The sequence below is a fragment of the Callospermophilus lateralis genome, chromosome 17 (genome assembly GCF_048772815.1).
Source record: "Callospermophilus lateralis isolate mCalLat2 chromosome 17, mCalLat2.hap1, whole genome shotgun sequence".
Lineage (NCBI taxonomy): Eukaryota > Metazoa > Chordata > Mammalia > Rodentia > Sciuridae > Callospermophilus > Callospermophilus lateralis.
This window is the reverse complement of record NC_135321.1, coordinates 20,680,205-20,704,796: the sequence shown is the minus strand read 5'-3', so window position 1 is coordinate 20,704,796 and position 24,592 is coordinate 20,680,205. Positions and strand designations below refer to the sequence as shown.

The following is a 24,592-nucleotide window of genomic DNA, read 5'->3' as shown; positions in this document are numbered from 1 at the left end:
TTTATTATCATGTGCATTGGGGTAGGTATGTTGTAATTTTATACACTTGGGGTTCTATAAGCCTCTTGATTTTCCATTTCATTCTTTAGTTTTGGGAAGTTTTCTAATATTATTTCATTGAAATGATTGTACATTCCTTTGGTTTCTATCTCTGTGCCTTCATCTATCCCAGTAAATCTTAAATTTGGTCTTCTCATGTTATCCCATAATTCTTGGAAGTTCTATTCATGGTTTCTTAGCATCTTCTGTCTTCAGGTCTGTTTCTAAGATTATATATTTTGTCTTCATTGCCTGAGGTTCTGTCTTCCAAGTAGTCTAGTCTGTTGGGAATGCTTTCAATTAAATTTTTAATTTGGTTTCTTTTTTCCTTCATTTGAGGATTTCTGCTTGTTGGGTTTTTTGTTGTTGTTGTTTTTGTTTGTTTGTTTGTTTATAGAATATCTGCCTCTTGATTGAAACAATCTTTCACTTCCTGTATTTCCTCTGTGATCTCATTTCTTGTACAGCTCTCTACTTTGCAGATCAGTTTATCTATGTACATTCTGAACACCTCTGATATTTCCTCCACTGTGGGGTCAATTGATTCTGTTATTGGAGTATCTTGTTTTGTTTAGAGCAATTTTTTTTCCATTGTTTTTTTCATGTTGTCTGTGTGTCTACTCATCTAACAGTATGGATCTGAGGCAGTGGAGATTCTACCCTGTGGAATTATAGTGTCCCTGAAGGTTTCTAGTACCTAACTGTTTAGGGGGGAACAAATAATAACAACAACCAATGCCAACTATCTACAGAATTAAACCAAATAGTCTACAATGTTAATTATCACAGTAAACAGAAATTATATCAGAAGTTTTTGCCTATAATAAAAACAGCAAGTTTGCAAAAAGAGTTTACAATTTTAAAAGATAGGGAGAGAACAGAGTGATATAGGATGTGATGATTATTAGAGAGGAGGAGAGAAGACAGAAGTAAATAATTAAAGGAAGAGTGAAAGGGAGAACAATAGAGATTGGCTGTTAGCCGAAGAAAACAGAGAATCAAGGAATACAGATAGGTAAGAAAAAAATATATAAAAAGAGAATAATTTTTTGTTTCAAAATTAAATATAAAAAAAAGAATACAGAACAAAACTAAAATATAGTAATTAAGCATCTTAATTCACAAGAAAACTAATCCATGAAAAATAACTGGCTCCAAAAATGCTAAAATGAGAAAAAAATATGAAAATGTATAATTGTCCATGTACCATTAAAGTCACAATTAAACAGAGAAAAATAATTTTTAAAAAAAGAAAAGAAAGAAAAAAAATGTTGATGCAAAGTTAAAGAATTCTTTCCATTGGTGTTCAAAATACTCCCAGCTTCTCTTATCAGTTTGAGGTGGGGTCAGCTGGAGCCTAATGCTCCACCCTCTGGATTGCTGAGTGAGAGAGGTACTCCCATAGGCAGATTCCTGGAGGCAGGGGTTAGACTCAGGTGGACTCCAGACTCTTTGCTGAATGCCAGTTGGTCTGGAGATTTTAAATCAGCGCACCTCCAACTCCAGTACTTGCTGGTCCACTCTGGAAGACTATATCCCAGGGATTCCCCCTGGGTTTCACTCATGTGCTGGCAAGCCAATTTTGAGTCCCCTACATCACCTGAGGACCCCACATTCCTGGGTCTCGGGTTTAGTCTCCAAACAGTCTCTCCCACCTGCACCTGTCTGAGTTCCAGGCCAGATGCATCCCTCCCAGCAGGTTCTGCAAGCAGTCTGAGTGGACGGGGAGGGGTATAGCCAGGTGGGTTTCCTAGACCAGTTGTCCTCTGCATAAACCTCGCTCCATGTTTGAATTTCTCCTGGTCACTTGAGCACACTCTGTGTCATGCAGTGAGTGTTTACTGGGCCTGTATTTCGGGCCAAACTGAGGTTTCCCATGAATCAGCTCCCTCAGTTGCCAGTCCCCATGATGCAGCTGCAAAAATGGTTCCTTCCTTTGTTCTCTACACACTTCCTGGAGAGGTGGAGGCTGGCACCCCCAACCCCTGCACATGAAACCTGGGCAGTGTGTCTTTCAGGTTTGTTGGGCAGTATCACTGGTCTCTAAACACTCTGTATGCAGACATGCCTTGGACCTCCCAAAATTTGGGTTCCTTTAATTCCCTTATCTCTCCACTATGTTCACAGAGGGACCACGCTGGCTGGTGCTTCTGGCTCAATCAGCAGCTATGCTGCTGGGGAGTTTTTCCTTATTTTATTCTATCCAGCTTCCTGTATCCCTGGTCTACTTTGAATGTTCAGTTTTAAATTCCAGTTAAGTCCCCCCCACTCTGACTTTGTTGTTCACCCACCTTGCAGAGAAGCTGCGTGTCTGCTCTCTTGATTTCTCACCAGGGAGCAGCCAGGAACTTGCCTCCTTGATTCCACTATTTGTGGGGGGGCCGGTGGGGGGAACTCTTTAAAATGACTCCTGAGTCCATTTGAAATGAACCTTTCAATTCTCACTTGCTTCCCGTCCATATATGGTATTCCAAGATGTTTTGGGCTCCATAGTCATGTTTCTTCTCAAAGGAGGGATCCCTGGATTCATGCATTCATGGAAATTTGATGGGGTTGAATACACTGAAGCTCTTACCTTGATGTAGGCACAGATTGTCCTTGTTTTAGTCTTTGTTTTTCAAAATAACCCCTTGTTTCTTGTAGTGGACTTAACTTTATTCAAAACTGCATTCTGCATAGTAGGGGTGCTTGTTGATATTGAGTCAATGTTTCTAGACTTCTGCAGTAGAGAGAACTAAAACAGATATAACCTTTCTGAACTAAACTTATTTTTTCCGATTTGATTTCAAGAACACTGGATTATATTTAACTTTTCTATATTACATCTGTATGTCCTTACATTGACACAAATGCCTGGTTCTCAAGGACACAGTAGGTGATAGAATATCTGAAGTTTACTTATTGGCTTTATCCCCTATTACTCTCAGAGTAATAATAATTATAATAATAATAATAATAATAATAATAGGATAGACATCAGTAATAATTATGAAAGCATTTGTTTTTGCATATACTTTCCCTATTCTCCCTTAGTCTTGTCTTACCATTATGTTATTTCTATAACCTCAAAATATGTAGCCCTTGAAAAATAAAATCTCTTTAGCCTGCTCTTAGTCTTAGTTCATTAAATTTATTATTCAGCGGTTAGCTATTAGGTCAGTGTGTCCTCTGGTCATTCTGAATATCTAAAGCTCATTTTCTCCTAGTTCTGGGGATCAGGGAAACAATAGTCCCTGATTGCTTGCAAATGAATCGCAGTCTGACTCTACTCTTTATATTTACAGTTAACTTTTGTTGACTATAAAATCCTTGAATTACATTTTCTGATCTAGAGTGTCTAAAATTAATTTATGCTAATTCCTTCTGGGAAAAAATGTTGCTATTGAAACCCTGATAATCATCTAATCCCCCATAAGTCATATATTTCTTATCTACATGCCCTAAAGATCATATCAGCAAAGTGAATTACAATTGTAGTGTATATAATCTGTTCTATTTCGTTTTCTTCTTCAAGGATTGATGTTATTATCTGTGTGTTAGATTTTCATTGTCTAACTTTAATATTTGTCAAATCCACCCGAAACCTTTTTTATTCTTTCTTAATTTTTTTCCTACCTGTTGTATTTACTTTGTTTATCATTACCCTTTATTTTTAAGATTAATTCTTCCACTTCGATTCAATTTCTTCTTGAGTTATGCCATCTCAATTTGAGGTTTTCTCTTTCTGATTTTTATTGCTCCTTCACAATTGATATTATTTCCTTAACTGTTTATTTTATTTTGAAATAAAAAGAAACCTGTAATTTTGTTATATTTTTCTTACTTTTCTTGTGTACTTTTGTTCTACTTTTGATTTTTTTTTTTTTTTTTTTTTGGTACCAGGGATTGAACCACCCAGGGGCACTCAACCACTGACCACATCACCAGCTCCCTTTATTTTCTAATTTGAGACAGGGTCTTTCTAAGTTGCTTAGGGACTCACTAAGTTGCTGGGGCTAGCCTTGAACCTGAGATCCTCCTGCCTCAACCTCCCGAGTGTCTGGGATTACCAGTGTGCGCCACCACACCCAGCTTTGATCCTTTGTATGTGCGTTCTTGTTTGTGGGAATGCCATCCTCTTTATATTTCGTAAGGTACCTTTGCAAGGGATTTTACCACAAGAAATATTTCTTGCTCACAGTGATTTGAGTTGTTTCCCAGCCCTCTAGAAGTTCAAATAGTTTTCTAAATGTCACAGGTCCATTCCCTTTTACTTTTACTAGACCAGGCCTGAGCAAACTGCAGGCCATCTGTGGAACCTAAGGCTAGGTTTGGTTTTTTGCATTGGTGCCACCAAATAAGTATGGTTTCCCCATTTTGAAGAGTCGTATACAAATGACCAGGAGTCAGTATGTGAGAGAGTCCATGTCATCTTCAAAAATAAATAGTTACTGTCTGGGCCCTTTACAGAAAAGCTTGCCAGTGAAGACACAAACCCAAACCAGAGGCTTGTTTTCAGAGTTTCTGTTGTTTTCCCTCTCTTCTACTTCCATCTGGACTTTCTCCTCTTTCCACTCCTGTTACTTTGTTCCTGCTCAGATCTTACTTCTGTTTCTAGTAGTTTTCCTACAGTTTTTGCACTGGCAGGAGAGAAGAATTTATAGGTCCGTTTCAAGTGTTTATCTTTGCTGTTCTCAAACTGTTCTGCTGAACTTGCCAGAATTACCTCCCTGTTATTTTAGGATTATCCTGTTTTCAAGTTTGATGCTCACCTTCCATTTCTTTTACACAGATACAGAAAACTGGGAGAGGCAGAACTGTCCTTGAGTTGCTCACACCCACATTCATCTGGGGGCTTGGGGACATACCTCCTCATCTAGTTTTGTTATCAGCATCGGACTTCCTCTGGTTTTCTCTCTAGTCTCTCCCTGGCTTTCATAGAGGAATCAGGGAGGCCGACTACCTCCATCCATCACTGCCGCGTTCTTCCCAGAATCCAACAGGCTCATTTTCAAACAACAGTTTACTTAATAGATTATATTAAATTTGTTTTCAGGAAAATGTTTACCCTGCGTACTCAGTGCACTAAATAAATCAACACGTTCACATTGTTTTTGTTTCTCTCTAGAGTCGAGTTCGCATTATGTAATCTCCCTAAAAGCTTTTAACAATGCCGGAGAAGGCGTGCCTCTGTATGAAAGCGCCACCACCAGATCCATCACAGGTGAGCGGAAACCTCGAATCCCCAGGTGACAAGGTAGGCAGTGTGATAGATGACAAAGAAAGGGACAAGGAAGCAAAATAAAACAAAAGGTAAACAAAGTTGGGGACAGACTTTAAAAATGTATTATTAGCTATCTTCGGAGTCTTCTATATGTGTGTGGTACGCGTGTGTACACATGTACACATGTGCACATGAGATTTTTGATTCTTTGGTTTTCACAATTAACAGGGAGGACAGTGTATACATTGGTACGTGGACATAGAGGGTATAGTCCCCTCCCTTTCTGTCATTCCAATAGCATCACAGTTTTGAGCCTGATAGGAGTCTTCATTCTCCTGGGCACCATGTCTCAAACTATGGCTATTTAGGGAAGGCTGCCAGAGGCTCAGATGGACACTTTTCTTCTCTGGGGAGAACTTCAAGCTAAGTTGACAAGCGCCAGCTAATCTCCCGGGAGTGGTTTGGACTAGGTTGAGTCACACAGGTGGCTTCTTCCTGAGCTGGGCCTGCAGCTCATCTCAGCGATGCTGGGGCTCTGGATATGAAAGGGATTGGCTGATTCCAGGGCTTGTCACCTGTGATATCAGTTGGGTTCTGAAGGCAGCAAGCAAGAGCCAAACGGTGGGAGAAAAACTGAGACAGGCACAGAGAAGGTGAGATCTCAGCCCTCTGTGGAAGCTGTTTGTTAGTGAGACGGGGCTCACTCTATGTAGAATGAGCACAGGTTGTTGGGGCTGTTCATAGCTCCTGGAAAACTGTTCACCACTCCCTCCAATAGATTTGTGTGTGAAACCCGCATGTGAAGCAGGAGTTTCATCTGATTAAGTCACAGGTTGAGCCTATCCCTTCCTGTCCCAGGCACCTCAGGCCTTATTAACTTCTCAGCTGTTTTGATCTTCATGAATAGAAAGAATCTGAGTCAACAAGCAGAAGAGAGCCCAAATAGTGCCTAGATTGAGAAGTCCAGATGAGTAGGAATGCTTAGAAATTGAGCCATGGGATCCTGTGGCTTCTGCTCCTGCCCAAATTTACGTACACCTTCTGCAGTTGGTTTTTCCCTTTCCACAAACTCCATGCATAGGCTGCCTTGTGAACACAGTTATTATATGAATGGATAGTTGTTTGTGTTGGTTCTTGGAACTTTATTGATCACTTTATTGATTTCAGCCAGATGTTCTTATAAGGTACAGTTGTTATTCCAGTCTCTCTGAGTCTTTGGACTTTGGTTTCAAGGTCTGAGATCTGCTCAAAGTGGGTTGCAAATTTTGGAACCCATGTCAATATATTCCTTGATCTTTGAAGGTATATATATATATATATATATATATATATATATATATATATATATCTTTAGTGATATCATCAAAGGGCCTTATGATTTCTCAAGAAGGGTAAATAAGAAGCATTGCCCTAGAGAATATTTACTATCAAATGTGTTGTATTCAGAATCAGAAAGATGAGGCAAATTGAGAAGTAGAATGAAAATTAAGGGACAGCATTATGGGTAGAATTTTCACTTCCCCCTATTCTCTTGCTCTTCCAGAAGCAGAGTTTTGGGGAGATGTCAGGCTACTTTGACTCTCCCAGTGTTTCCATGTTCTCACTTAGTGAGTCTCCTTCTGATCTCTGCTAAAGGTGTGAAGGAGCTGCTCATTGACATGGTGGCTTTGAGTTGTGATCAGGCTGTACAAAATTATACTGAGACCAGTCATTCAAAGCTCTATGCTTTTATTAAAACTAAAGACCGTAAGGATGGACCACGAAGGAACATGTAAAAATCAGTTTTCCAAGAGAAAGTAAATAGGTGCAAAGTTTGTGGAGATCACATAAGCTAGAGCTAAGTTGCTCAAAAAACCATGTGAGACATTGTCAACTTCTGTTTAACTTTTGCCGTCATTCTTTAATTTACAACATATGCCATTCCCAGAGTGGTATCTAAAACACCAGTGATCCATAAGACAATCTTTTCTCTGATATGACTCTAATCCTAATGGATCAGAAATGAAGCGATAACAAAGTTGGAAATTACATGAGTTTTCTTGTGAAAGAAAATCCGGTGACAGGTTGGAAAGGTCTGTTTGCAGCTCGCCCTTCCCAAAGGAAAAGAATACCCCTTCCCTAGCAGTGGAAGAATTATCTTGTTATGTTTCCTCACATCATGGGGAACAAAGGACAAATAAATGGAATCAAAGGTTAAGGTTCTGGGAGAAACTGTATCAATAAATGTGTTGTAGAGTCTCATGGTGCTACGTAAAAGACATGCTGTCTTTGAGCTTCTACAGAATATTCCCTGGAGCTGCCTTGGAAAAAGGCCAACATGAAGTAAATACAAAGTATATCAAAGGCAATAAAAGCATCAAGCTAAAGTAAGCATTAGGCTCTGGAGTTTTCTACATGTATGTGCTCATAGATGTGGGTGAGCTCTGGAGCCTCATCTCAAGCAGAAAATATCCATGTTCAAGCGACTGAAAGTTCCAACTGGCCAAGTGCAATAAGAGCTTAATTTTTGCCATAAAGTCTTTTATTTCTTCATGTTGCAAAACAAGACATTTTGAACCTGGAGAAGGGAGGAAGGCAAATAAAAATTAGGGCATTAATAAAGTATGTTGCCTGAATTTGTTTATTCTCAATTGCTTTACCATGTTTAGATGAAGTCTAATGTAAAGATATAAAGTCATGTTATTATTTTTTAAAGTTAATTTTGAGCTTGAGAATAATGACTGAAAATTCCTGAGCTCCAGGTTCATACCAAAACATCTAGTAGGAAGTGACTCGATTTTTTTCTTTGCAAAAGTATTGAGGCAATATAGATTTGTTCTTTTGCATGTGGCCACTAAGAGTCAGTACATATAAGGTGCCCAGGGAGAGGAAGGAAACAAATAAACAGACCTGGAAAAGAGTAATTTAGCAGCAAAAGAGTGTTTTAAATTCAATTACTCAAGTAGTTTCTGATCACAGAGGAAAATGACTCTTGCAATCTGTGTAAAATATATTTATAGTAGTTGTTGCTATCCATGAATGTTCTGTTTTGTTGGAAATACTGTGTGATTGCTCTACCCAGTTTGGTAGGCATGAGGCCTTGATGTTCTGTGAACCCTTGATATTGTCTAGCATAACACAAGAAGTGAATTTTAAAAATTTTAAATTTATTTTTATTTAATTTAAACATAAATAGTCCATGTAACTAGTTGTTATTGTATTAGTACAGCTCTAGAGGAAGTCCTGAGTAGAAGGAAAGTCTCACCTAAAAAAGCAATTGTTCCTCTATAATAGCAAAGAAACTTGGCCAAGCATAGAAATGTCTGGATTATTTAAATTCATAGAGAAATACCAACAGATAGTATTTCTTGATATCTGAGAGAATATTCTGAAACTAACTCAAGGAAAGTTAATAACCATAATCATGATACTATATTCTAAAATTGGAAATAAGGATGGAATCTTACCATTTATTTAAATAGAATGGCTACCTGTCCAAATCCTACATGTAGCACCAAGGAAAGACTGCTGAGTTAATAAATGTTTACCAACAAAACCAGATTAGACAAAGGGACATGAAGAGGGTAGCCCTGTACTACAAATAGGTCAGAAAAGGATTTACAGTTTAGAATACTTTCCCCCTCATAAAATTCTTATGAAGGTAGCCAAGAATTCATAAAAGCAAGGCAGGGCCTACTTTAGTTTGGCAAAGACATCTTTACTGCTCTGTGGTCAAGATGAAGGACTCCGATCCTCATGGAGGCTTGGTGCTTCTGTTCCCTCTTCCTCATTCCATCAATCCATTTGGGAGCCCATAATAGAAAAATTCCTCTAAGGAGATAGGGGAATACGGGGCTCTTGTCATTAAAATTTTAAACTTACATCTCTTCCTTTCTCTATTTTCTCTTACTCTCTCTCCTTTTGTTCTCTTTTTGTTTTCTGTCTTGTGTTTTGCTCCAACCACCACAGACCAGTAAACTACTAAATAATTCATTGGAAAATACCGTGATGAATAGGGGAGAGGGATTTGAAGTGCAGTGGCCAAACTGAAGTAATCATCAGGGTCTGCCACCAGCTGCTCAGCTTTGAACCAGGCTGTTTAAAAAAAAAAAAAAAATAAGCTCTGTCCGCTGCTACAGACGCTATATTTTAGAAGGTCTCATCATAGATGTATGGCACCATCATACACCTCCCACGACAGCTATGCTGTCTTTGCTGTGGTTGTTGTTGTTGTTATGGAGAATTCATAGTCCATAATATAAGGTTAATTTTTTAAAATGTAAATGTATTAAGTGGAAGTTAAAATGCTCAAAATTATGACTGTTGCCACTGTGATTGTAATCTCTCCAGCCATGATAACTGCAAGGATTTTTTTTTTTTGGCAACATTATTAAAATACACATGGCATTCTGTAGACTCCCATTATATTATGGATCAAAGCACATGCATCTCTCAGTGCAGATCTCATCAATCTGTAGGTCGTTAATTTTGTCTTCCCATCCAAAAATGTGAAGTCTTTCCACTGAGCTTGAAAGTTCAGAACAAGGAATGTATAATATTGGAATGCCTGCCAAGACTAAAAACTGAGCTAATTACTTGGGGAGAGTGTGGGTAATGTTGACACTTCTACGGTTTCTTTAAGGATTGCATTCTTAGAAAACCTGCTGGCACTAGCTGCTTTCCCAAAACCTAATTATCCAACATAAATTGACTCAGGTGACCACAAATATATGGTCACTCTGGTTTTGTGTAGTCACAACCATACAGGTTGGTCTGGCTAGTAGGGGGGCTTTGTTCTTTATTTAGTTTCTTGCCTAAATAATATTTATGTAGATGTAAGGTAAAGAATAGTGAAAGTGTCATAGAAATCTAAATCAACTTAGAGAAAAAGAAGAAAATCTGAGGAGTTTGATAGGCATTTGTTTCCTTTGCAGGAGAAAATAAGCCAGAAATATCATTTTATCTTCTTATTTTAAGTTCTCTATTTAATAAATCAATAAATACTATGAAAGTTCTTGAAGCAACAGTGGGCAATATTCCAACAAAAGTGAACTTTCATTATAAATAACCAGCAGGGATAGTCAAATGGATTAAAAAGTATTCTAAGAAAATTAGCAAAGAATAGGAAATGTCATTTTGATTACATAACGGTGCTGTTCTAATGTGTTTTCTGATGGAATTAATTGCATTTTTTTTCTGTTCTTCTCATGTTCCCTTTCATCATTACTGCCATGCATTTAACTCATTGTGATGTGTTTGCCACTGATATTTATTTTTAAACGCTTTTATTTGTGTATTTATTTGTTTGTTTCATTTGGTGGGTTTTCTAACCCAGACCCCACTGACCCAGTTGATTATTATCCTTTGCTTGATGATTTCCCCACCTCGGTCCCAGATGTCTCCACCCCCATGCTCCCACCAGTAGGTGTACAGGCTGTGGCTCTGACCCACGAGGCCGTGAGGGTCAGCTGGGCAGACAACTCTGTCCCCAAGAACCAAAAAACATCTGAGGTGCGTCTTTACACTGTCCGGTGGAGGACCAGCTTTTCTGCAAGTGCCAAGTACAAGGTGAAGTTCTGATTGCATGAAATTTAAAATGAACCGTCATTTATCTGATACGTTTTTTTAAAAATGCTTCTTCGACTATCATAAATCATTTTGCTGCTGTAATACCTGGAAAAAGAAAACATTTTAATAAGTTAACATCTAAAATTAGTATGGAATAATTAGGTCTTGGAAACAAATCTAAACAAATCTAAAGTAAGACAGGAAAGCATCCAAGAGCTGCAAACTGCTGTTTGAAGTGCGCCAGATGCTTGGTTTGTATCAATCATTGGATTCTGTACAGGGGAGTATCATTTTCCTTTGAAAATAGCAGAATTCCAGGAATTTTTTCCCCGGGTAGATTTTGGTATTTTTTCTCTTCATTTAGAATCTAGGTGACGTAAAAGGCAGCCCTGCTAATGTCACAGAGACCCATCCTACAGAGAATGTAACTGGGAACAGATAACGTAAAGGTATTTTTATAACATCCTTAGAGAGCACTCTAAGCCATTAACATCGACTTTCTTGTTTAGCTTTGAAAACATCCTCCTGTGGTAGAAGAAAATCCTCTCAAACTGAGAGGAAGGCACCAGCCTTGCTCTCGGCCTCATCACTGAGTTGTCTGACAATCTCCTAAGAGCTCCTTAGGGATCTGTCTGAGGCACTGTCATTACCACTTTCAAATCTCAGCCAGGAAACCTCAGAAGCTCTAACAGAGTTCAGCGACAATCATGTTACCCCCTAAACCTGTTACAGGGTTTGCATGTATAGACAGTATACAAGTGTAAACAAAAAATGAGAGGACTAGCAAATGACTATCAGGCACCTCTGTGTATCTGTAATGGCTCTAGGTCATAGAGGCTCTTCATCTTAAATAATAAAAGCATGTGTTAGTTGTTCTCACTTAGCATATTACATATCATTTTGGAGTGAGTTATGCACTCAGCTCCATGGATCTACTTACTTGAAAGAATTCTTAAGTCATTTCAAGTGAGATAATATATGAAAACACATTTAAAGCTTAGTGCCTTCTAAGATGCCGATTAGAGATGAAAAGGGAAGCTTTGAAAATAAGAACATAAATGTCACACAGCAACTAAGGAATCAAGTGGCTCAAGCCTGGCCCTCCAGTTTCTTCATACCCCCTTTTATCTCTGCTCTTTGTCAACCGACTTGGGTAGCACTCTGGGAGAATTTCAATCTTCTATCCACTGGTGCTTCCACTGAGCTACCATCTCCCTTAATCCAGCTTCAAGATGGAAGTGATTTAGGGGGAATGAATGTGTCCTTTGGGAACTTATGACTCCGACCCTGGAGATAATAGCAAAATCCCACTAATAATTCTCTAAGCCTGCCTCTCTCTTCCTGTAGACATGTGGGATCTGCCTCTAGTATCTTTCAATTTTTAAATGTCATAAAATTCACACTTTATCATAAATCAATTTTTATTTGAAACCATTTAAAAAGCAGCATTCTTTGGTACTGCTGCCCTGCTAGACCAGGTACTGGAAAAAAACACCTCGGGAAACTCTAGATAATATCATTGATATAAGATACATTGTAAATACCCCTTCTGTCCTCTATAAGTGTTAGATTTCAGACTAAATAGAACCACAAATAAAGATAATATTGTTATAAAAAACAACCAAAAAAAACATGAGCATATTAAGAAAATCTTTTCATGTATAAATTGAAAGAGAACTTTTCCCACTTTAAAATTATTATGCTCATAATTGCTGTATTTTGTAGATACCTGTATTTCACAGAATGGCCATGGCTACTTTGAAAGAATGTGAAATGTTCTAAAATACAATGACTGTTTTCTGCAGAACAATTTTGAGCTCCAGAATATCTTGAGGCAAATGAATTTAGTTGTTTAGCCCAGAAGCCTTGAAATTATTGACTCACGGACAATGCCTGTGAAGTGAGACCCAAAACTGTTCCTTTTCCCATAATCTTTTCTGACATAAGACTTTAAATGACTAAAATATCCTCCCCTTCACACACACACACACACACACACACACACACACACACACACAGACTCCACTTTACATCCTGAGGTGAGGAGGTTTAGAAGAAAGTGTTGGGCAAGTTGAGAAAAGCAAGATCAAAGAAGAACATAGGTACTCTTGCAGATAGATGACATAGATACAGAATAAAGTTTACAAATAGTGATAATAGATGCTTTGATTTTCACTTTGGGCTTTTCAAACCAGACTTGTCTATTACTTTATCTCTTTACCCACTGTAGCTTGATAAAGCAGGCAAAACATATACAAAATAGAAAAGAAAATACATGGAGTCAAATGATCTGGGCTCAAGAGTTGGTTTTGCAATGTCTTGTCATGTCAGGTAATTAAGGTTCTATTTTTTGCATCTATAGGATAGGAATATTCACATCTACTTTTTTTAAAAAAGTAAGATTCTTTATATTTAAGTATATTTGGTTTTCTTTATGAAGACACAGGTAACGGGTATAACTTGACAAATTTCCTGGATGAAGTAGAGCTAAACCCAGATGAGCAGATGGCATCACCCTGGCTTCTCCCACAGGAGGACCTTTATCCATCATTTAGTCCCAGAGAAAGCCACCCCCCTGACAGGCATATTTAAATCGTCCAAAACACCAAATTGACTTTCCTGATTAAAGGGAGGAATTTTCTGTAATTTTTTTTCTACCAAAGTTACTAATCACATGCTCTTTTACATGACTCTCCATTCAAAATATAGATGCATGGACATTAGACTAGTACTTATCAGATAGTAGTAAGAATGCTTCAGGAAATAGAGAAGGGCACAGACAGTTGTGTAAGACTCAATCTTATTCCTCAAGATACAACTCAACACTTTCCTAAAATTATATACATAACATAGATGATGCATGAAATATTATAGCTGACATTTAACAAATGCTTTCTCTGGGCCAGGCACTGTTTGACATGACTTATTTCACACTTTAAATACTTCCATGCATTCAGTGCCCTGGTAATCTCCATTTTGCAGATGAGGAAACTGAGTTTCAGAGAGGCACTACCCTGGTGTTCCATATCCACAAAATCAACTGACCATGATTTTCCAAAGTATTTCTAGTCTTAGTGAAATAAGACAAGCAGTAGCCTTCTATGAGTTTCCAGACAGCCCTGAGTAAATGCATGGTATTTATAGAATGTTCTTTCACTCCAGAACATAAATAAGTTACATAATTACATTGCTTCGTGGGCTTCTAAATGCCAGTGGTACCCATAGACTCTGGTGTTAAATATTTCTCATTGTCCCATTCCCTGTTCTTATTTGTGTTCCTGATTCTCAGAGGTGTTATATAGGCTATGTGGGAGGGAAATATTGAAAGTTATACATCAACATGTCACACACTAGCTGCCCACTTTGTTTTATTGGATAGAATTCCATCTTCCTGATTATACCAAGTATTTTTACATTTATTTAGGACACATAGTTTTATAGCTGTTTTAAAGAAGAGCTTCTCATAAATGTATCTGAGTCCATCACTTTAATAGAATGGATGGGCACGTCATCGAAATGTTATTAGTGCAGTTAAATATTTATTCGATGTTGTAACAAAATGTAGGATTTTCATAGCCATAACCCAAGACAGATTCACAGTAGGATAAAAAAAGATTTACCATACAATACTAGTAAGGTGGAAGTAGTTGTGACATCTACCTATGGGGAAAAAGACTTTTTCCTTGATTTCAAGACAAAGATATATAACAAAAATAATAAATATAAAAGTAGAAGTGAGTATGTTTGGAAGAAGACCAAGAGCTAAATATCAAGCATAGTGAATATTTATAAGAGGCATAAGCAGTTTTGAATGTGCCTGATCATCTGGAAAATATTCTTTAACCTGGAAGACTAACATGTTTTTCTTCATTACTATTTTGATGTTTCAAGTAAGCAATAAAGACATAATTTAATTAATTTACTTTCTACTAAAATAACTCAAGTTTGTTGTTTAAAAGGCAGAGAATGGATAGAGAAGACTTAAGTAGACAAACACGGCATTGCACACCAATGCAATCCTTTAGTGTTTATCCAATTTGGTGTCCCTGTCCTGATCAATTGCTGCAGTTACGTACATAAATGTTGCTTTAATGTGAAACGTGCACAAAGAAAGTAAATTACATGGCACAACACTGCTTTTGCTCTATTTTCTTTATAAGATCGAAATGGATTGTGGAAGCACTAAAAGTTTCTACCTTAAAGTCTGTTCTAAAGATACAATATGCGTTAGAAGTCTAGTAAATTAACCTTGTTACCAGTGGACAATGACAATGATGATCTATCTAAGATAGTTAACTCTAACCTCTCCAAATCCCCAGATTTCAATAAAAATAAATTTAAGTTTAGGGCAGACAACTTCCAAAACTGGAGTTGACAGAGGAAGCAGAGTTTGTCCTGCCAATCCTATTGCCTCACTCAGGAAAATCTATCTGCTAAGTGCCCCTTTGAAGAACATAATACCTAATTTTTATTGATCACGTTTTAGATGTGTAATCAGCTTGTGTAAACTGCTTGACAGAAAAGAAGTAGAATAATCATTGCTGTATGCTCTTTTGCTGTTTGAAATAGATTCAGGGTAGTGGGATTTGTGGACTTTTTTGATAGTCTTTTTACATGTCTTGATTTATGAGGCTGATAAGAGGTCTTTTTTTTTTTTTCCTCTTTGCTTCTTTCCTACTTGTATAGTCAGAAGACACAACATCTCTCAGCTATACAGCAACAGGCCTCAAACCAAACACAATGTATGAGTTCTCCGTCATGGTAACAAAAAACAGAAGGTCAAGCACATGGAGCATGACTGCACATGCCACCACCTATGAAGCAGGTATGTGAAGAAACTCTGGTCTCAAAATGTCTCCTTCTGACAATCTGAAGGTGGTGTGTGAATCAAAACATATGCACACTGTGGATTCCCAATTACACCTTGTCCTGCGTGACATGTTTTATCCTTTATAGTTTGCATCATATATTTATAGCTAATTGTACACTCCCTACTCTAGGAAAGATGAAGATAAATTTCCAAGTGATTAGATAAACTGGTTGGATGTCTAGTATGTGGCTTCTTGGTGGTGTTCGCTCAGTAGATCTGAATATGAATCTTCAATGCATTTAAATGAAGAACAGAAATCCATCCACTGAACAGTTGTGTCTTTGAACCATCATCATGGTAGCTATTTGGAAAGAGATTAAATACAAAATAATCACAACTATATTTTCACTCCAGTGAACCACAGCTGGATGCAGGAAGAAGTGTCCTGATGGCCTAGTTCACTCTTTGGAAATGGGACCACCTCATGGAACGCCATTCTGCAATTTACTATAGATTTTACCAGCTACATTTACTATGGATCATAAATGTAGTGTTTATAATTTTTAAAAGGAATGCAATATACTTTGGCATTGGTGATTCACACAAATCCAACATCTGAAAAATATATGCTTTTTAATTGAGTTTAATTGCTTTCTTGATATTATAACATAGTTGTGGGCAAACTACATGACAGATTTTGAAAATATAAAAAGATTATCCCAATCAAGCTCTTCTCAGAATAAGTTTTGTTTTTCATTAGAATTTGTCCTATGGTGTTGCAGTTCTAATTTTTATTTCTGACTACTACCTTAACTATTAGAGCTCCACTGTGAAGGTATTTATGTTTGTGAGTACTTCTTTGTATAAGAAGTTTTCCAGTCCATCTGATTTAATGTTAACATCCTCCTCTTCTAGTCCACATGTTCTACATGAATAGCTCATCCTCTCAGAATTCTGCCCTGGGTGCCAGTGTTCACAGTATCTTAGGAAAAATAAGACCAGCTGAATGAGTGCTGTGCTCCGGGCTTTATTGGGAGATGAGAAAGGACCTTTCCTTGCATTTAACTTGAAAGGAGATGAATGTAGTTAAATTTAAATGAGTAAAAAGAATCTGATCTTCCCTGACTAGAAGGAGTACAACTTCAACTTAATGCACAAAAATTCATTCACTTTCCCTTTCATAAACAAAGTGCACACCAACATCTGACTTGATAAATGCATCCTGTTGATTTCTCATCGCTTGCCTGGCCTTGTGGGGAGGCCCATGGTGAAACATGTTGCTGGCAAAAAAAAAGATATGAGCTTTCAGAAATGTGCTTAGTAGAAAGGGTGATTGTCAAATCAGATAATGATCAGGACAGAGGTGTGAATCGCAGGTGGATGAGATCCTGGGATGATGATGGGAAGCAAGAAGTAATTCACAGGTGCCTGCAGGTTTTAGAACTGTGAGGAGAAAGGGGAATTAAATGACTCTAGGGTTTCTTTTTAATTCTTCAGTAACACAAGGACTGAATGGGCCACACTGTTAGGTGCTGAAATGGCTCATGATGAAGAGTGGCAAAATTTTTCAAGTAAAAGATTTCATTCTGCCCAGATGGTGCATCCTTTATTTTATTCTGATTAAGCAAATGGAAAATAACCGGAAGGATACCTGAACTAATCAGGCCTGGGAAAAGGACAGGAGCCAGCATTACGCTCAGTCTTAGAAATGAGAAATTGTTGGTCTGTCCTTGCCAAGTACCACAGTGGCTTCATTTCACTGTTCTCCTTCCTTGGATCCAGAATCCACTTTTTCAGGGGAGAGAAGCTAAGTGGCCTATCTTAAGACAGGTCATCACATAGCTAACCACAGGATAGGACGAATTCACCTTGAAGTTTCCAACTGATGTTACTGCCTTGCTCATGACACAGAGAAGAACTTGTTTGCCAAAGGAAAAGTTTCTCTAACAGGGAGGAGAGCAGATGGGATACCAGGCAGACCAAGTAACAATGCCCAATACAGTTCCCGAGGCTGAAATCTTTCCAAATTTTGAACGTTACTCTCCATTCGTGCACTTCATGAAGAATTTCAAATGTGAGGAAAATTGTTTAAGAGACAAAAATAACAGAGGGCACTGCTTGTCTAGTAGGACAAGATATTAATTATGGGTTTTCTAACAGTATTCATTTGTAATTGTTAGCCTCTGAGATTAAGGCACTCGTTACAAAAGGCAGAGAACGTAGTCTGTATCTTTGACAAGAGTAATAATCCAACAAGAAGACAAACATTTTGAAAATAACCTGAAGTAACTCAAGAAATACAATCCCAAAATTTTGGGCAAACTGAAATCAGAGCAAATAGATTGAAATACAGATTCTATCTGGAGAAATAAAAAAGGTTTCACAAATCAAAGGTTGCGTAGCTGTGTCCTGTGTGGATCAATGGTACCCAATGCAGGGATTTGAAAAAGAAAGAAACAAGACATGCAAAGATAACCAAGCAGGTGTCAGAAAGATGATGTGTTCCAAAGACAGTTCTGAATGGCTCAAAATGACTGAAGCATGGTGTCATGGGACAATGAGGGGAAATGAAGCTATAAACAAAGCATAAATCCTATAGGGTGGCGTTTAATTATTTATTTATTTAGACTTAATCCAGAGAGTTTGGGTAGTCAAAGAAGAATTTCTGTTTTTTCAACATACATTATAATTTTTAATTGAAAAAGAACAATTGTGTATGTTTAAGATATCTATGGTATTTGATTTATGTATATATTATAAATCAAATTACAAAATTTGATTTATGTATATATTTTGATTTATGTATATTATAAATTTATATATAAATCAAGCTAATTTATCTATCCATCACCTTACCAACTTATCATTCTTTTGTGGTAAGAGTGTTGAGAACTTAGCCTTTGAGGAATTTTGAATCACACAATACATTATTCTTAATGATGGTCACCATGCAGTGAAATAGATCAGTAAAACTCACTCCCCTGGTCTAACTGAATTGTTGTGCACTGTAGTCTTCCCTACCATTCCCTCTATCCTGCTTCTGGGAACCATGTTCCTGGAGCAGGCCAGAATTGTACTACTTGGGTAAGTAGGGATCTTTGAAGTTAAAGCCATATTCTTTTACAAATATTAAGAAATAATATGCAGTTTGTGTGATAATTCTAAACATTTGAGCCATTTATCCTAATACCAAAATTTGTATTCACCAGCCTACACAAAGTTTGATGGAAAAGTATTTTCACATTTTAGTTGTTAGGTGACTTGTTTAAATAAGCAACTCTTCAATGTATTATTTTGGTTGCTAAAGTTATGGAGTTAGTTTATGTTTCATTGAATACCATAACAGATTGAGTAAAATAATCTATTCATCATCATTTGTCTGTCTTCTAAATATACATCAATTTGAATTTTAACACAGTTAAGAAAAAGTCTATTTTGACTAGTTAAAAGGACATACCTATTAATTTCTTCTATGATTGTGAAATTATTTTTTTGATACCTGTTACAATAATCTAGGTCAATTTCTGAGTCTATATTATCTTCCTAATCATGGCCTAGAAAATAAGTCAAATGAACTCTTTACAGCAAGATGCTATCTTCTTTAAGACAGCATGGCCTCTGGTATTTTGCTATACCAAATCTGCTTTTCTTGCAGTACTGAGCCTAATATGATATTGTATGCATGCAAACCTTTACAATTACACTTGACTTCTGCTTTCTTCTCTTATTCCTCTCTTTTCTTTCTTTCTTTCTTTCTTTCTTTCTTTCTTTCTTTCTTTCTTTCTTTCTTTCTTTCTTTCTTTCTTTCTTCTAGTCATTCTCCTCATCCCCTTCTTCTATTTCTTTCCCTTTTCTTTTAAGTCTTCTACCTTCTCTCTCTTTTTTTTTTGAAAATTGAAATATATTGCCTGGCCCAGTAGCACATGTCTGTAATCCCAGTGGCTGAGGAGGCTGAGGCAAGAGGATCATGAGTTCAAAGCCACCCTCAACAATTTAGCGAGACTGAGCAACTCAGTGAGACCCTGTCTCTAAATAAAATATAAAAAGGGCTGGGGATGTGGCTCAGTGGTTAAGCATCCCTGACTTCAATCCCAGTACAAAAAAAAACAATTGAAATATATTACATACCTGGTCAATATATTAAATTTAGGTGAAACTTCAAATAATGAAGTTGTCTGGAATCCCAGTGACTTTGACTATCAGGCATAGGAAAGAAAATGGTGTGTGATAGATGAGAATAATTGGTGCCTCCTATTTGGCTCATATTTGAAGTTCTACTCAGGAAGAGATACTAGAAATAAAGTGTAAAAAAAATGTATAGATTGTCTAGCAGAAGAACTGAAGAAAATGATTAGAGTGTTGATGAGTTCTAACCTAGAGACCAACTTCTACCTATCTTGTGGTGCACAGAATTCATATTTGGATACAAAAAAAAAAAATTCCTCCAGAACCCAAACACAGAGCCTAGATGTATTCAGAATCTCCCTGTGTCAAAACAAGGGGAACAAAGAGACTATAGCTATAGCTTTGGAGCATGTTAACTAATTAGAAGGAAAACTGTCTTTCATAGCATAAAGGGTAAGAGAACAAGTTGGAAGAGGCCTGGAAAATATTGGACTGGGCCAGCCAGTTTGCTTCAAATGAACATATATTTAAAATGTTCTTCAGTCAAACAGTGGGAGAAGTAGTTTCAAGAAGAGCCACGTTTCTGGACATCCTGTTTCACACAGGTGGATATGAACGCACTCATGAATACTTCTTACCCCCTCTATTTAGTGTCTCACATTTGCCTTCTTGTTTAGAAGATGCTCAACATGTTCCCAAGGCAACATGGTTTGACCTGGGTTTTAATTCTTTTTTTTTTCTGGTGGTATTTTCATTTATAAACCACAGTTGTATCAGAATTCTGTCTCTTGAAGCCATGTAGCCATCAGTCTCACTGTCTGTATGTATTTCCTTGTTCTTATAATGGTTCTTCTATTTGTACTGTGAGCTCACTTGAAAACATAAGCTGCGCTTATCTCCTCCAGGTGGATACACATCCTATTCTCTCTGCATTCACTCTTGGAAGTCAGTTAACTTCCATGAAAAGCCATAAATTTTTATATCTTTGTTAATGTAATTCAAAACCTTGAAATGAATTGTAAATAGCCAAAAAAAAAAAAAAAAACCCACGATACACCTCATGATAGATTCTGAGCATCAACATCATAATTAAAAGTCTTACAATGTCTGTTCCCTTTCATAACCAATGACAAGGCCTTGTCTCTGTCTCATCTTGCAGCCCCAACCTCTGCTCCCAAGGATTTGACAGTCATTACTCGGGAAGGCAAGCCTCGTGCTGTCATCGTGAGCTGGCAGCCCCCCTTGGAAGCCAATGGGAAAATTACGGGTAAGCACCCACCTTTCTTTCCCTGGGTTGCCCTGGTCAGGCCTGCAATTGCTTACCCCCCAGTGCTGCTCTTGCCTGTGTGCATTAGTTTCTCTGTCAGTATCCCAGTTCACTCCCTGGCCCTGCCTGGCTGTCTCCTCCTGGCCCCCACAGTCTGGTCTGTAGCATTCCTAGCATGCAGATACACACACATGCAGTTGCTATGTGAAAGACAGGTATTTCAATTAGGAGAGGCCTTTTGTTTTTTATTCTATGGAGCATTAATACAACCATCTTATGGAGTAAGCTGAGTATAGATGGCTGAAAGAAGCTGGGTTGTTTGGCAATTATGAAATACAAAAGATGCCTAATAACCATGTGTTTTTATACAGCACATGTGAAGGAGGCTTGTCTGGGGATTTTTAATTTCTCACTTAGCTTTTAGTTTCTTACTTAAATCATATGGTTCAGAAAATACTTAATATTGACTGACAGAAATTGAACATAATGAATATTTCACAGTGACAGATTTTATTTTGCCAAATATTGCTGATAACATCAATGCCTAATTAAAGCATCCATTAGAAGCCTGTAATGTTAATTTAGTATGAAAAATATAATGGAGTTCTATCAAAGATTTTGCATTTAAATGATCACTTTAGGCTTTTAATAGATGTCTCCATAGCATATAATTATTATGAAAAATATTGTATAACTCAAAATGTGCACATTATAGTCTAATTAATTTGAACCATTGGGTTAGGAACACGTAAGAGTCACTCCTGTTTCTTCTTTTTTTTTTTTTTGCATTCAAGAGGTAGATAGCGGTACCATAAATTAACAACATGATTCAGTCACTCTGTGATACAGAGATAAGCCGGGAAATTGCAGTTTCAGAAGGCACACTTACTTTATGTGAGTTACATTTTGATTTTTGCAAAATGAAAAGATAATGTGAAAATTCCACATGTGATTGAAATTTAAGTTGAAGATTTGTTTTCTCTAGGAAATGGCTCTTAGTGCAATAGCAAACAGAATTTTCATTTGAGCTGACAAATATGGAAAAAGAAGAGAGGCATAAAATCTCCCCCAAACCTTATATGTTCTGTTGTCAGTGTGCCAGGCCTTTTAAAACCAAGCCAGGATCATTCCAATTTTCTTTTATTTCCTCTCTCACTGCTATGATCTATTTTCATTGGTTCTGTCTCAGTACTTTAGTAGCTTTTGATTTATTTATATTTTGTTTCATCGTAGTTATTTATAAGCATATTATATATCAGTATATAATAAGTTTAAGTGAAAAAGTAGAATAGAAACTGTCTAAATAAAAGCAAGTTGTGATGAAAAAAATACATTTTTGGTAAAAATAAAATGAGTCCTATTCTCCACTCATTAAAATTCGCCACTCTTTTTTAAAAAATATTTTCAGATAGTCCATGTAAAGAATAGAATATAGTTTCAACTCTAAAATAAAGTCTAATTTTGTATTTCTAGGGGGAATAATTGAAGTCTGGATCATATGAAGAAATACAAATTAATCAAAGCAATAAAATTCCATATATTATTATTTAAATGCATGTGAAAGCAACCTTGTCCACATACTTTATTTAGAGTTGTCTGTTCAGTTGTTTTCACCAATAAAAATCTGTATGTTCTCTGATAAGGGAAAAATAAAAATATGAGAGGTAATATGTTTTACCTTTAAAAACCCTGGTCATTTATTAAGACAAAATTATGATTATCAAATTGAGATGTTGACTCAGTTTAAAGGGAACAAACACAAAGAACCCTTAAGAGAACTTCTGTTTCATTTTTAATTTGGTTCATTCAAATTACCTCCACAAAATAAGATGATAAAATATTCACAATACTAGACCACAAGGTTGAGGGCTCAGATTTGCTACACTCAGCTTTTAATAGAAATGCAAAGAAAAATATGAACTCTGTCCCTGTGTGGCTAGGCCATGTGCGCCTATAAGGGATGTGCTTTGAGTGACATTTGTTTCTGATTGTTTTCCTAATTCCTTCCTGTGGACAGCAATAGAGCAGGTGGTTAAGAACCCAGCCTCCTAAGGGCAGTGCTTGGATAGGTCATTTAATGTCTCTGAGGCTCTCTCTCACTTTATAAAATAAGGATAGAAATAGCACATCGTTCATAAAATTGTTACAATAATACAGTACAGAGAAAAATCCCTGATGCCCAGTGATACACTAGCCGATACATTATTACATTAGTGATACATTATTCCAATTTGAAATCCATTCTAGAACAAGCCTTTACTACAGTGCTTTGCATAGAACCCAGACCATCATTTTATAAATATAACTATTTCAGAGAGATTAAAGAAGAAGTACAGAAGAGGAAATTCAGATAATTCCAGTATCTAAATTCCCTGATCATAATCTCACAACACCTACACTTTCAGAAGAGAATGATTCAATATTCATAAAGCATTTATTGCATGTTTAGCATCCTGCTAAACATTTTAGTATTGTTAAGTGATCACATATTCTCATTATTCCTTTTTAAAATAGTGATTAGTGTTTTCTGGGTACATAACTCATCTGAACTCAAATAACCAAGAAGTAGCAAACCTAAGATTATGAACTTGGGTCCTCAATGATTATACTGTGTTTTGCTCCAACTTATTATATTCTATTGTCCTAAATCAATGAATCTCAACCGAGTTTTAGTTTATTTTATCTGGGAAGAAAGAGCATGGTATTTTTGAAAGCTTCTTGAGTGATTTGAATGTTGAGAGTTATAAAACATTGCTCTGAATAAATGCAGTGGCCGACACTGTTCAAGTCAAGGACAACCTAGGAGAGAGGAGGTAAGCCTTTCAGAGACTGTTTTCTTATCTGTGCAGGCTCCTGGCTGATGCTCCACTGTTTTTCTGTGTTATTTGATGCTCTAGTTCAGTTTCTCTCCTTTTGAATGCTCTTTTCTTATGACTTCCATAAAATCATGTTCTTCCCACTTTCCATACTAAAGCTTCTGTCAGTCTCACTTATGGACAGTGCTTCTCCCTGTTTTTTAAACACTGCTTCCCTGATACAAGTCTTCTCATTCCCTTTGCTACTTTCTCTGGAGAATTGTCTATAGCAGAGTCCATTGTAAACATGCACATCCAACTTCATATTAGGCATCTGCATGATCCTGTCTTGTTGACTCCCCTTTCTCTTCCCTGATGTCTCTACTTTCATCTTCCTTTTTTCTATCACCCACTACAACTGGCCGAATAATGTTATTATGTTCTATAGTAGGTTTAAGACCATCCACGATTGTGAACCCCTCTGGGAAGTCAAATTGGAATCAAAAGTGTCAAATTCTCTCACCCCCATCTTTTTAAAAGCCTTCATGGTTTATTTGGTTGCAAGAGTTGGAAACTTGGTTATCTTGACTTCTTCATCCCTTTCCTGTATAATCATGAGAGAAAATCTAAATGCCTTTAGTCAGCGATGAAAGCTCCATGAGAACAGATTTTGTTCAGCACTCTGTTCCCGGCAGCAAAATTCTTAGCCAGGCACTTTGGTGCGTACCTGAAATCCCAGGATATATGAGAAATATATGATTACAAGTTCAAAGCCAGCCTCAGCAACTTTGTGAGACTGAGCAACT

General features: G+C 37.0%; 1 protein-coding gene across 1 annotated transcript in view; it reads left to right on the top strand.

Moving 5' to 3' along the window:
- The window catches only part of Dcc (DCC netrin 1 receptor), a 1,060,049-nt gene that overhangs the window by 930,699 nt on the left and 104,758 nt on the right, over positions 1-24,592 (top strand). The window contains exons 16-19 of the mRNA XM_076836991.2: positions 5,147-5,242; positions 10,557-10,789; positions 15,476-15,614; positions 20,884-20,991. Of these exons, the coding sequence (XP_076693106.2) occupies positions 5,147-5,242; positions 10,557-10,789; positions 15,476-15,614; positions 20,884-20,991 (576 nt within the window). The remainder of the gene's footprint in view (positions 1-5,146; positions 5,243-10,556; positions 10,790-15,475; positions 15,615-20,883; positions 20,992-24,592) is intronic.